Genomic DNA, 14,450 nt, shown 5'->3' on the forward strand with positions numbered 1-14,450 from the left:
TCGCCTCGCAGACTCCCTTATGCCCGCGCCAAAAGCTGGTCGCGCCGGGCGCCGGGGGGGAAAGCTCGCCTCGCTCGCCTCACGGGGGGCGGCTCGCGAGCGCGCCGACCAGACGAGCCGCCGGGGCTGGCCTGGCGGAGCCTGGTCGAGGCTGCTTTGGCCTCGCGCGCGCTCTGCTCGGCCGCCCCTTCCCCGCTCGGGCTGGGGAAGACGTCTCCTCCTCCTGCTCCTCCGCCTCCATTTTCCCGCGCGCTCCTCTTGCCCAGATGCCCGCCGCCTCCTCCTCTTGCAGCAGCAGCAGCCGCGGGTGACTTCTGCGTGGGAAAGCAGGAGCGCGGGCGAGCGCGCGAGGCGGCGGCGGGCGCGCGCGCGCTCCCGGGACGTGCGAGAGGCTTTCCCTCAGCCTCGCGCCGAGCTCTCCTTTCGGCTCGCGCTCCTCCCGCCTATGGAGGGGACGCTGTGAGCTCCTCAGCGGCTGCAGCGAGCGGCGGCGCCCGGAGCCGAAGCGCCCGCAGTCGCCCTCCGCTCGCCTCAGCCCAGGCCCCTTCCTCGCTCCTCGCGCTCGCTCGCTCGCCGCCCGTGGGCCAGCCATGTCCTACCCTCAGGGCTACCTCTACCAGCCCCCGGGCTCGCTGGCGCTCTACTCGTGCCCGGCTTACGGGGCGTCGGCGCTGGCGGCGCCCCGGAGCGAAGAGCTGGCCAGGTCGTCTTCGGGCTCGGCGTTCAGCCCTTACCCCGGATCCGCCGCCTTCACCGCCCAAGCGGCAGCCACCGGCTTCAGCAGCCCGCTCCAGTACTCCACCGACCCGGCCACGGGATTCCCCTCCTACATGGTGGGTAACGGACCGGACAGCCCGCCGCCGCCTCCATCTTCATCCTCCTCCATCGCTTCCCCCGCTGGCAGCGCCGAGGCTGCCCGGGCTAGGCTGGGGGGTCGTGGGGATGCAGCCCGCCCGACACGCCGGGCAACCCGCGTTAGGCACACACACACGGAAGCGCTCCTCCTCCTCCGAGGCAGCCTCTCTCGACTTTCCTCCTTCGCTTCCCCCTCTTTCGTTGCTTCGCTTCTTTATTATCCATCTTCTCATTCCTCCCTCCCTCCCCCTTTCCATCTCCCTCACTTCTTTCTCTTGCCAATTTATTTCCTTTATTCTTTTCTCCTCGCTCACTTTCGTTTTCTGACACCCGTATCCTCCCCCACTTTTTCCTTCGATCTCTTTAGCGCTTCTCTCATATATATATATATTTAGAAATCTATGTGATTTACTGGGGCGGCGGGGGGGGGGGCTTTCTACCGATGGAATGGAGTCCAAGCTGAAACTCGATTAAAGGTGTTGTTTATTTATTTTTATTTATTTGTTGCTGGGGGAGAGAAGAGAGAGGGCTCCTCTTCGGACGGATTTCCACCTCCAACTCGCGCTTGCTTCCGAGCACGTCTGTGCTGGCGATCGCGCGTGTTTTTGCAGCTCTTGCAAACCGACGAAGGATTAAAGCTAGCGGAGCCAATTGGTCCTGGGAAAGTGGGGCAAAGGGTTCGTTTTGTTTCACTACACAAGAGATATCAGATCGAGCGCCTTTGGCTGGAGTCGACTCTCCCTCTCCCCCCCCCCCGCACCTTTTCTCCCAGCCTGGCAATCTTTATTTAGGATAATGGGAGCCGATCTCAAACGCTCCTCTGTTTGACTTTCTCGTGGCAGAAGAAAAGCAGTCGCAAGTTGCCAAGCCTTATTGTTCCCGGGCTATTTAGGAACATTAGGTACATTCGGAGCGCTGTGTTTAGCTTGGTTTCCTGGACCGACTCCGAAAGTTATCAAGTTGGCTCAACTAATTCCTCTCCCCCCCCCCTTTTCTCTTCTCTCTCCTCACCCTCGTATTATGCAGACTTTAAATCAGCGCAATTTAAACGTTTAAAGGGCGAATTAAAATGCTAATTATATCGCATTTGACCAATTCGAAACGGTGCATATCTTCTGGTTTGCAAATTGGATTTGCAATGCATTAGCGAAGTGAATTGCTAAGTGGGGGGCTTTGTTGTCTCTCTCTCTCCCCTCTCTCTCTCTTTCTCTCTTTCCTGTATGGCAACAGAGGAAATATCGTTGCAACCATGTGTGGAGGCGGAGGAGGAGGAGAGGGGAGAGGAAAAGTAGAAAGCTATCATTTTAAGAAACTACCTGTAGGGCCTTGGGAGGGAGAAAACAAAAATGTCTGCGTTGAATTGCAATAAACTGCAACGAAGACATCAGCAGTTTTCAGAGGGAAGAAGGGATTCGAATGCCCTCTGGATACTTTATTTTTTCTTCTTGAGTAATAATATTGCAGGAGTGCTCGGCACTACAATTAAGAAATAATAACATTGTTCGCTGGAGTGATGGCATTACATTAGTGTAAAATGTAATAGTCGCTCCCGTGGCGTTGCCTGCTAGCTAGTGGCTGCCAGCTCTTCCGAAATGCCTAACGCCCTTGCTTTTGTGCTTTGCAGGGCTCCCCTTACGATGCCCACGCGACGGGCATGAGCGGGGCCATCAGCTACCACCCTTACGGTAGCCCAGCTTACCCCTACCAGCTGAACGACCCCGCTTACCGCAAGAACGCCACGCGGGACGCCACGGCCACGCTGAAGGCCTGGCTGCAGGAGCACCGCAAGAACCCCTACCCGACCAAAGGCGAGAAGATCATGCTGGCCATCATCACCAAGATGACCCTCACGCAGGTCTCCACCTGGTTCGCCAACGCCAGGAGGAGGCTCAAGAAGGAGAACAAGATGACCTGGGCGCCGCGCAACAAGAGCGAGGACGAGGACGAGGACCTGGACGCCGGCGGCGGCGGCGGCGGCGGGATCCGCGGCAAGGAAGAGGAGGCGCTGCCGTCGGACAAAGGCCGCGACAGCAACGAGACGTCGGCCGAGGATGAAGGTGAGGGAGGAACAGGCTGGTTTCGTGGGGCAGGGAGGCAGGTCATGGGCCTGCGTGGAGCCCTGCAGCCCGACCCGGTGCAGGTCTACCTCGGAGTTCAGTGGGGCTTACTCGGAGGTAAGTGTGTGTGTGTACGCGCGCGGGGAGGGGGATTATTCCAGGCTGGAGGGGCAGCCTCCACGCATTGCATTGCGCGCATCTTCCACATTCATCCCCAGGGAGTCCGCTGCCGCCCCTGCACTTTCTCTTTTAAAGACAGCGGGGGACGCCGTTCCTTGCGAAGTAAGCGCCACGGAGCGGAGTGGAGCTCGCTTCCCCGTAGGCGCTTGCCCCGGGAAAAGGCCGTGTAAACCGCGGTAGTTATCCCGCTTCCAGGTAAACAGGCTTGAAGGATCTCAAGCCTTCGGAGCGCTTCCGGGACGTTGTCTCGGGCAGTGCTTGCAGCGGCTTTGGAAAGGAGATGAGGACGAGGATTATTTGTAGCAGAAGCACACGACGGGGGAGCAGAGGAGGCTGAAGGCCGCTTCTCAATAAAATGTGTTTTTTTGGGGGGGGCAAGTAAGCCCTGCCCCACATAAGCGATCACAAGTAGCGGGGCACGCACACCCTTTGAATGGCAATGCCCGTCATCTTTGGGCGGGCCGAGCCCAATCAAATATTTTATTGGGGAGGGGGGACCTTGGCCCCTAGGAGTTGGCTCCTATCTCAAGCTTGTGCCTTATGCCGACACCTGAACCCACGACCTGGCCGTCCGATTCACCTATCGTGGAAGCTAAGAGGCCCTCAAGAGGCCTATGGATCCGACGGGATTTCGCAGGAGATCATCTCTGGGGGGCCTGGAGTGTAGAAGGGGGTGGGGAGCGAGGGGGGGTGCCCCGATTGTTTGCCACCTGTTTTGGGGGTGGCGGGGAGCCTGAGGTTTAGGAGACGGGGTGCTGCGCTCTTCTCCTCCCGCTGCTGCTGCTGCTGCCGGTGCCTCCGCCTGGTTTCCTTGACGGTTCCCCTGGTTCTCTGCCGCAGGGATCAGCTTGCAGGTGGACTCGCTCACCGACCACTCCTGCTCGGCCGAATCGGACGGCGAGAAGGCCCCTTGCGGCGCCGGGGACCCGCTCTGCGAGTCCGGCTCGGAGTGCAAGGACAAGTACGAGGAGATCGACGAGGACGAGGACGACGTGGAGGAGGAGGAGGAGGACGACGACGAGGAGGAGGAGGAGGACGAGGCAGCGGCGGACAGGGGTCTTCCCTCCAAGCCCGTCACCTCCTCCCCTCTCACCGGGGTGGAAGCCCCTCTGCTGGGTCACCCGCACGCCGAGGACTCCGCGCGCCACGCCAACAAAGCCGCTTTGGACGCCCGCATGGCCCCGACGGCGGCTTCGCAAACCACGCCGGCCAGCAAGCCCAAGCTGTGGTCGCTGGCGGAAATCGCCACCTCGGACCTTAAGCACCCTCCGCACCCTCAGCACCACCACCACCATCCTCACCACCCGCACAACCTGGGCCAGAGCTGCCAGCCGTCGGCGCCGCCCTCTTCCACCCCGCACAACGCTGCCTACTCGCCCTCCTCTCTCCTGGGGAGGCATATTTATTACACCTCGCCTTTTTATAGCAACTACACAAACTATGGGAACTTCAACGCCCTCCAGGGTCAGGGCATCCTGAGGTACAACTCCGGGACGGTGGCCTCCAGCGAGGGGCTAAGTCAGACGGTCTTAAGCAGCGGCGGCGGAGGCGGCAGTAACTCGGTGCACAAGCAAGGCTCGGAGAACTCTTTGAAAACCATCGCGAGCCACCTAGAACAACATTACAAGCCTTCCAATCCAGACTCCAAAAAAGGTAGGAGTTTGCTGGCTAGGTTTTATTTTCTACTAAGGAATAATGTGGGGCGCAAATTTACCCTACCCCCCCTCCAAAAAAAATATCACAATAAGGTGGGTGCTACAAGCAAGAAGGCAATGGTGGTTTCTGACAGTCCAGGTACAAAACTCTTTTTCAAAACTGCAATCCAGGTCGCAGTTTTTCTGCTTGGAATTCCATAGATTTTAATTTTGTTGTTGTTGTTGTTAAAGCAGCCCTTTTGTGCGGGATTGCAGCCCGAAGCTGTGGTCAGGCCTCTGAAGAAAAGGATCTAACAGAAAACGCTGAGATTTGCCTTCCAGTTATGAATGCGATTAGGAACATAATGTAAATAAATTGCTCCGTGTAATTAAAATGCCTCTAAAAATCACTAAAAAAACTCCTTGAACCTGTATATAATCTGAAAATATTTGCAGAAAGTTTATTCATTGTTTTTGTTGCTAAGAGGGGAGAAATAACAGCAAGGGTGAATATTGTTTTGGCAATATTCCCAAGCAAAAAAAGAGAGAACAGTTTCAGGTTTGGGAGAGAGAGGAAACACAGTACAGTGTGAAGCAGAGAGAAGTCTGATACCTTGTGCCCAAGTATATTTACTCGGAAGTAACTCCCCCCCCCCTTGAGTAGAATGGGACCGAATCTAAAGGCAATTCATTTAGGATTGCAGCTTCAGTTGTCTGTCTCCTTCAAAGTTCCATTATTGGTCTGAGACATTGCTACAAGTTATGCTAAATTTAAAACAAGTAATTAAGAATGCTAGCCCTTCGAACGAGTTAACTCCCAGATCCGCTGAGAAATGCCAGCTCAAGAAAAGGCCTTCCAAGGGCTGTGCTGGGGTTTTGTGCAAGAGGGAGATAGGCTGTGCCCAGAGTGTATAATCTAGTTAGCCAGCTGTGTCCTGTGACTAACTGACGCTTCTATTTTGACAGACCCCACTGAAGTGTGCACAGTAGGACTACAACCATACCTATAGAAGTGCAATCACACAGCAGCCAGGCAAGTAAGTGAGACCAGCTCCTTTTCTCCTTTCTCCTTCTATTCTGTTACACCGCTTAGGAGGATCATTTGGCATCAGCTCCAGAAACATATTGCTCAGCCTGCAAATTTGCTTAATGTTAATTTCTTGCTCCATTACCAAAAGAGCATTATTACAAAAAGAAAAGCCTATTGCATTTTCACCCTTCTTTTTTTGTGTGTTTTTTTTGTTTTTGGAGAAATCAGTTCAATTATTTCACACAAGCCTCTTGCTTTTTTTTTTTTAAAAAAAATGAAAGTTGTGTATTTTCAATAAATATTTAAATCATAGGGTTTTTTTTATTTCCCCAAATTATTATTGGAAAATTGCAACTGCAGTAGATTGGGAACTCCTCCTACATAAGGCCCCGTCGAAATATATGGGCGGATAGTTGTGTGTTCCCCTTGGAAGCCAGCCAGAATTCATCTCATTGTCCCTCTGTACTATTTGAAATGTATATCAGCATGCCAAATAAAAGAACATGATTGCACTGATTCAATGCTTCGGGTGCTGTACAGAAGATTTCCCTGCTCAAATGTACCTTAAGGCATCTTTATAAACATGCAATTCTAATAGTTGTGAATCAAAAATAAAGAGTGATTTTAGTGAGCATGCTTATATACATTTCAAACAGCAGAGAAGGAAAATGAGATGAATCCTGGCGAGGTTCCAAAGAGAACATAGTGTCTGCATGAATTGCCTCTGTTTCCCCATTTATTTCCAAATCGCTGCTATAGTTAGGATTAAAGAATATCTTGTGGCCAACCATTTCCCACCCCCACGGGGGGGGGGGGGGCAGAACAGAACCCAAGCCTAATCCTCCTATGCTGAAAAGAAAAGAAAAAGCGTTTTAGTTTGCCTTCCATTTTTAACACGCCGCGTGTAACTGAAAGATTGTGGATGATCTGGTGTTTTCCTTGGTTCACAGGTAGGTGTCACAATTGCTTTGAGAAAAGTCAACAAGCCATCATCTCTCCCCAAGCTAATCTATCTATCTCTAACAAAATTCTAAATCTGGATCACATCTTGTGCCACTGTATAAAAGAAGACCACAGAGCACTATTAAATCTACAGACTCTCTCTAATTGTTAAACCAGAATTTTGCTGGACATTATGTGAGTTTACTGGTATAGTCTAGTTCTCCCCAATGTATATGTGACTTAAAAAGAAAGAATGAAAGAAAGAAAGAAAGAAGCAAATCTGTTTTTTCTCAGGATATCTCGAATTGATCAGCTTATTGCCACGGTATATATATATATATCTATATATATCTATATTCTGTAGGTGTGATAGGATTTATTGTACAAACACTTTGTAAAAGATACATACAGTAGCAATTAATTAAATAAACCATGACTGAAGAACTTGAGTACTTACAAAGTGGAAACAAATTTGATATTTATTTTTGTAATGATATGAGAGCTTCTAGTAATTTATGCAAGTTGTATTGCAACGGAATCCCAACTCTTTTGTAAATAAATTATGCCTGGTTTTTATTTGAGACATTGATGGTTATACAATCCCTCGTTGTTTAACGAGAATTCTTTACTAATTTATATCTTTAATTGTAAATAAAAACAGATTAGTCTACAATAAGGTGGTGGCCTTTTTTTGTTCATTTTTAGTATTTATCTTTTTTTGTAATTCATGATAATTTATAAAATATCACTGTTACAGTTGCCTAAGGTAACTTCTTAAATATTTAAAATATATTTAGCAATGTGGCTAATTAAACCTGTTGAACGTATATATTGCAGGACAATAAAAATCTTCAGAGTGAATCTGTTGCACTGGACTATATACAATTTACATTTTAAAAAGATTACTATTGTATATCCTGTTGTATTTAGTGCTAGAATTCTTAATTCAAAATGCCATATTTACTTGCACTCTAAGTGAATATTTGTGTTTCATTTTTATCAAGAGATACAAAACACTTGAAAGTAAAAAAAAAAGGAAAATATCCCACCTCTTGAAAAATATATATCTATAATGTGGTAATCACTTAAGAGATTCACCATTAGGTTAAAAAAATAGCTAAACCATCACTTCAATCCCTTCCCCCCCCCCACCGAATAATGAGAATTCCCTTATAATATAATTTCAATAAGGAGACAAACAACCATTTATTTTCTCCCTCAAAGATAAATTGAGTGAATATAACTTACGGTTATAAAACAAGAATAATAGCTTCTTAGATTGCCCTTTAATCAATCATACACTTATTTTTCAAGAGGCTCATCTATTTTATTCCATGATTAATAATGTTCCAGCGTGAGAGCATTATTAGATCCCAGCAGGGGAGATCCTGGGTGCTTTTAGCTGCTTTGGAATGGTCAGTTGGGGTTCATTACGGGCTGATATTGAACAATTTATAAAATCTTGTCTAAACATCTGCCAGCTCAGATAGGCCGATGTGTCTGAAGATGGGAAATTGCTCGACCAGTTGATATTGACAAACGGGGCTCTCTCCAGTGGCTTTTTGTTCGCTGAAAATTAGTGGCCTCCTGCTCAGGGGCTTGTTAGAAAGGGCATTTGAAAGTGATCTTAGATACTTCAGGGTTCAGCCTGGGGAATGTTAACTGGATAAAGAGTGGAATCTGCGTGCATGTCTGTGGTGTAATTACAGAAGGTTACCTAACAGCTTATGTTGTTACCAGAATGTATTTGCTTATCATCATCATCATCAACAACAACATCATCCTCATCACCTTTCCCCTAAGTAAACAAAGTAGCCTAACCAAAAGACAGCTCTCTTGGGCAGGTGGCTGCCGTGTATGTGTGTGTGTGTGTGTGTGTAGAAAGCAACATTTAAAATAATAACAATAATTTTAAAATATTCATACTCTACGTTGCAATCCTAAAATCATCCCATTGTTAAAGTTTTCACTGATGTCACCAGAACTGAGTTCAAAGTAAATATTTTGGGACAATATTTTAGCACAGGTTTGGATGGTGGTCCAGCAATAATGGGGTCTATTTATCTGAGTGATTCGGGCCTCCCCCATTCCCACCCCCAGAGCTATTCCCAATTCGGTCTAGACTTCCAACCCATTCCTAAAGTGTTTCTTCTTTACAGCAATTCTGACACAAACCAAATCTGTTTGCCTGCCTCCTTTATCTAAAATTTGATTTCTTCCCATCTATACTTTTTATTTCATTTCTTTATTTAGGATTATAAGATCCTTTCTATGTGACATTTCAAATTTCTCAGTGCAGAATGTTAAGAGGGTCAGCCGAGGGAGGCAGTTCTCCTGTGCAAGCCTCACTTGAAACGAACCACGCTTTCCCATTAGGTTTCCCCGCGAGTCCTCTTGCCCACCTCCCGTTCATTTCGATGGGGCGTGCGCAGGAGAACTTCCCTGGCGAATGGTGCTCTCAGCAACTGACTGATATTTCTATCCCTGGCCGCAGCAGGCTTCAAATGAAGCTGTGGAATTTGTTGTGTTTTGGCTTTGTAACGGTAACTTGTGGGTTTAATACAATTTTGTATTTAAATACTACTCAGCGTAATTTTTATATGTGATATATATTTTTGCAGGCTAAAGCTCTTTTGAGGGAATATAGTGCCTTCGGGCAGATGGGCGATGTAGATGCCAACAATTCCATCGTATCTGTCAGATTATTATTCTAAAGGAGAAAAGTGTAAAATTATCCCGCGCTCCCTTTCGCGGCGACCTTTGAATGGGCGCTTCCTCCTCCATAGCGTGGATATTCTCTCTCTCTCTCTCTCTCTCTCTCTCTCTCTCTCTCCCCCCTCCTCCCTTCTTCGCCTTATTATACACCAGGTTCTCTGTTGGATAACATGTACATTTCAGTTGGTTTTATATTTTATTTTATTTTATTTTGAAAATCCATTCTGTGGCAGAGATTAGGAAAGCTAACGACTCTCCTTTGATGTTTATACGCCCAAAGAATTATCTAAGATTTCCATAATTTACTCACCCCTTGCTAGAATTTAGACCTGGGATTTCTTTTTCTGGAAGGAAAAGTCGAAAGACTTTGGGCAGCTGGCTTTGAAACATTTCCCTCTTTGCCTGTCACATCCAACGGTTTTGGTATAATCTACTTCACATTCACACACACACACACACACACAGAGAGAGAGAGAGAGAGAGAGAGAGAGAGAGAGAGAGAGAGATGTGAATTACTATCTCTTTGCAATGGATTCAGTCTCCACCGCCTCGCCCAAATCAAACCGATTTATTAAATAGCAATTAAGGTGCATCCATCGGGAAGTTCTCCTGCGCAAGCCCCCCACTGTGATGAGCTGAAACGATATCGCGTTAGATATTAAAAGGTATAAATGAACGCGAAGCCCTCATTGGCTGAACGCGAGTAAAATCTTGCGCATGCCCCATTCATTTAAGCGGAAGTTTGGCGCCGTTTAAAGCTCCTCTGCAAGGTCTTACTGGAACATTGCGAAATGGAGGCTTGTGCAGGAGAGCTTCCAGCTGAATTCTACGCTAAGATAAACGAAAGGAGAGCTAAACTGCCATGCCTACTGAAGAGTAAACAACAGAAACAGAGTAATGTAAATCCAAAAGGAAATCGTGCAAATACTGGCCTGCTGTTCTTGGTGGTGCACATGCTATTGAAAACCCATTGAGTCCCCTTCCTTGGAATATTATTATTATTATTATTATTATTATTATTATTATTATTACTACTACTACTATCAGTAACAGATTCAAACCCCAAACAAACATTTCCCCTCCTGTTTCTCTCGCTGCGACCCTTCCCAACTTTTCCAACTCGCCCAGTTTTCAGTTTGCGCTCTCTACTTGCGCGCAAGTAGGCCTGATACAACCGGGCTCCTCTTAATGTGCTTGCATGAAACTGTAGCAGTCGAGGTAGCCTTTGCTTCGCGAAATGCGACCTTGCCTGGCAGGTAAAAGGTCTACACCTACACACACACACCCGCCTTACATCACCAGGACTCGGAGAAATGGTCAGACTGGGCTAGCTGCGGTCCAGTAAGGGGGAGATATGATATAACACCCCCCTCGCCCCATCCCTGTACTCCTTCCTTTCCTGCCTACAAATGTCAGCAGTTGCTGGCAAGAAGGGAGGGCTCGTTTGCCTTGCAGTGAAGCGGGCGGGGGCAAAGAACTGGCGAGGGCAGGACGCGTCTTCCTCCGCTCGCCTTTCACTTCCTTGGTCAGACGTCGTTTGCTTGTTTTTGTTTGCTTTGTGTTGACTTGCTTGTTTATTTCAAAGGAGACCGAGAGGGATTTGCTCCCGCGGGCAAGCTCACGATTGCAGGGGCAGAGCTAAATTCAACGTCTGTACACAGGGCTGCGCGCACGGCGTGCATTCAAAGCGCATGCACACCCCTCCAATAATTCTGGGAACTATAGTCTGTTCAGGGTGCTGGTCTTTGCAACTTTGCGAGGGGCAAACTACAGCCGCCTGGGTTCTTGGGGCGCGTGTGCTTTAAATGCGCTGTAAATGTCTGATGTGCAGGCAGCCGCGCACCAGCAAGAGGTCTGTGAGCCATCAAGCCTCTGGGAGCCTTTTCGGTATCTGGGGCTTCTCGCGCGGAAACCTGTCCGGAAATCGCTCGCTCGTTTACTGGAGGATAGACTGCCATTCAGTTCAATGGGACTCGCAGACTTGACCTTGCGCGCGTTTACGCGACCGCGAAGTCCTATGGGGTTGCTTCTAGCGAATGTGCAAACCGATAAGTTTGCAAACGCCAACGATATCAGCTTTGAAAGCTGGTGGATCGCGCCGCTGGGGATTTTCAAAGATACATTGTTAGCAGCATGCAAGGCCAGCCGTCGCAGGAGGTTAAATCGGTGTCGCCTCTTTATTTCCCAACCATGCCTCAACCTCGCAGAGAGAGAGAGAGAATGCAGGCCACCAGGGCTTTTCGCCTCTGGGGATGGGGAGGGATCCCTAAACTGGAGTGGGGGCGTTCCTCTTCGGCCGCGCTGAGCCAAGCACAAAGCGGAACACAAGTCCTTAACAAATACATGAGAAACGTCACAGCTAATAGCCGGGCGTCAGAAAAGAGAAGCCGAAATCCAATTAACAGCTCAAGGCTTTGCTGCTTATTAACAATAAGGATTAAGGCTGCAATCTTATGTACACTTACCCGGGAGTAAGTCCCGCTGCACCAAGTGGGACTTATTTCCGCGTAAACATGCCAAGGAAGGGGCTACCTATCTGCCCACACTTTCGCCACCCTATCGAAGGATGCTCACTGAATGAACACGTAATTTATTTTGGGTGGGTGGGGCGTGTTGAAAGCACGCGTCCGCCGTCCCCACGAAGAGCTGGCGGCGGGGAGAAGGAAACGGGTTGCTGGAGCGAAACAGAAGAAGAATCAGAATCAGATTCTTAAATAGGAAAGAGTAAAGCGAGGCAAGAATTTGGAAACACCTTTAGAGCTACTCATCTGACGGAACTCCTCTGACTGTTCAAAATGCACGCATAACGTCAGGACGCTCCCGCACAACCCCGCGGTTAAAAATAATAAAATAAATCAAAGCAATGGCATTCTCGAAGCTTGGAAGCTTTTCTCTGTTTTGAAGCCTCGCCATGCGCGCGATTCATTATTTTGCATCATTTTTCCCCCTTAAGGCTTAAGCAGATGTGCCAGGAGTGCGGGGGGGGGGGTGGCTACGTGCCCGACAGCAAGCAAAACCGCCCCCCCATCGTTGCTCTCCAACGGTATGCGCTTCTCAGTGACGCAATTGCACCCAACCTTGGCTGCCGTTCAAACCTATGGGAACTTTGCCCTTGAGACGAGGGCGAAGAGAACCGTCCCACGAGGGTTTTAGCGGCATTGGGTGCTATATAGGAGATATTTTATTATATATATTGTGCGCCGTGAGCTACCTGCTTCTTCTAAAAGGCCCAAATCCTGCCCCCCCCATCACCAGCCCTTCATTTGCAGGCAGCTGCACCAGTGCGCCCCACTCTCCCTGCAAGGCCTCCAATCGGGGGAAGGCTTGTATATTAAACAGAAACCGAACAAACGACATGAACATAGGAAAACAGTTTCCTATGAAACGTGGCAGTACAGCTCCCTTCCTTTTTAAAGGCGTCTGTGCGCATTTGTGCCGGAGCGAATGTAACCGAATTATCTCTCCAGGGCTAAAAGCGAGCCTTGCGTCTTAACTTCCCGTTAAAGAAAGCGCTAAATCTAGAATACCTGCCCAGCCCGGTGGCTAAAGTGTGACCCTCCAGCTATCGTTGGCTCCAGCTCCCATCAGCCTGAGCCAGCATGACCAATGGTCAGAGGTGATGGGAGCTGCAATCCAGACCCGTCTGGATGGCCACGGGCCTATGGAGGCACCCAGCCTTTCAGTTCCCCAGAGCAAGAGAGATCCTCGCCTGAAACCAAGTCCCCCATGCCAAGGAAAATGTTTGTGATCCTATTGACAGGGTATTCCCCCCCCCACCTCCGCCCCGCTTCCTTAAAAGAAATAGCCATATGCGCATCCAAAGGAGAATAAACTGACATTTCATTGTGTAGAACATCCGATCAATTATTAATCGTTAGCGTCAACAATGGGGTTATAATTACTTTCGGTTACTTAAAGGCATATTTATTTATTTTTCTTCTCCGTCTCTCAGATCTGGTAATTAGCTAATCCTCTCGTGTAATGGATTCCGAGCTGATTTCATTAGGATGTCATCGCGGCCCTCCGTCCCCTCCCTCCTCCGGGCAGGTCCTTCTGGCTGCTCCGCGTGGCTGAAGGCGGCGCCCTCGCCAAAGACAGTCTTCTTCATGGGGTCGTTTTCTTTCTCCCTTCCTAGAGAGCGAGTTAGTCCTGGGAAGAGAGAAACGGCTTCAAAGCGGATCGCGGCCGAAGCGGAGAGAACTCCCGCGAAGGAGCTAAGGAGAGAGCCTCCCGTCTTCCTCTTCCTTCTCCCGAGGGAGAAGAAGGTTGCTTTTTTAAAAAATATTATCCTTATTGTTATTTAAAGTTCTCAACTTCGAAGCTGGATTCTGAAACTGGACGCGAAGCAACAGGGCCGTGGAGACCTACTTGTTTGGAGCGACAAGCCAGAGGGCATCGAGGGGCGCGCGCTTTGTCTAAGTTGCGCAGGCCGATCCTGTGCTTGTTTACCCGTAAGCCAAAGCCTCTCCGAGCTCAATGGATTCAACAACGTTTGCTCTCGAGTAAGCTGCGCAGGACATGCCTTCCGGCAGGAGTGACTTAAACGGCAGAGTGTAAAATTAAAGAACTTTATTTGAAACTGAAGAGATAAACGGTTCTGCTTTCAGGCTTGACCCCCATCCTCCAAAAAATGGGTGAGAGGTGTTAAAAGGAAACGCCCCAGGTCTGAGCACCCCCAGGTCGAGATTTCTGGCGTTATTTTTTTAAGTGCGTGTGTTGAACGTTGCTTTGAAAATAATCCAGCCATTCATTGTTCAAAACAAGGACTCGCCCTTCTCGATTTTTTTTTTTAAAAAAGATAAAACCATTTAAGAGCCATTCCTCTCTGTTCGCGGATTTTTGACGATCTGATGACATTTTTTTTCCATATCTCACTGAGAGTTTCACTACGCGGGGCGGCGAGGTGGGAAAATCTCTTCTGGGAACAAACACACCTTTTATAAACGGAGCTTTCCCAGTTCAGATCTCAATTCACCACTTTTAATACCCCCTTTTAAACAGCGTGAGTCCTGGACAGGTCACTACTCTCTCTTAGCA

General features: G+C 48.9%; 1 protein-coding gene across 4 annotated transcripts; it reads left to right on the forward strand.

Annotated features, from left to right (window-relative positions):
• Positions 1-493: 493 nt before the first annotated feature.
• Positions 494-14,249, forward strand: IRX2 (iroquois homeobox 2). Of its 4 annotated transcripts, none has more exons than XM_082234466.1 (5): positions 494-833; positions 2,480-3,029; positions 3,933-4,745; positions 5,693-5,763; positions 13,549-14,249. In XM_082234466.1, exons 1-4 carry the CDS (start codon positions 591-593, stop codon positions 5,734-5,736), a joined length of 1,650 nt encoding a protein of 549 aa, XP_082090592.1. In that variant the 5' UTR covers positions 494-590; the 3' UTR covers positions 5,737-5,763; positions 13,549-14,249. The 4 variants fall into 4 exon arrangements, with proteins under 4 accessions (XP_082090592.1, XP_082090591.1, XP_082090590.1 ...); XM_082234465.1 differs by lacking the exon at positions 13,549-14,249 and adding an exon at positions 6,711-7,559 and having other exon boundaries at positions 495-833; XM_082234464.1 differs by lacking the exon at positions 13,549-14,249 and adding an exon at positions 6,707-7,559 and having other exon boundaries at positions 502-833.
• The last annotated feature ends 201 nt before the right edge of the window (positions 14,250-14,450 follow it).

The sequence above is a fragment of the Podarcis vaucheri genome (genome assembly GCF_965113315.1).
Source record: "Podarcis vaucheri genome assembly, chromosome: 8".
Lineage (NCBI taxonomy): Eukaryota > Metazoa > Chordata > Lepidosauria > Squamata > Lacertidae > Podarcis > Podarcis vaucheri.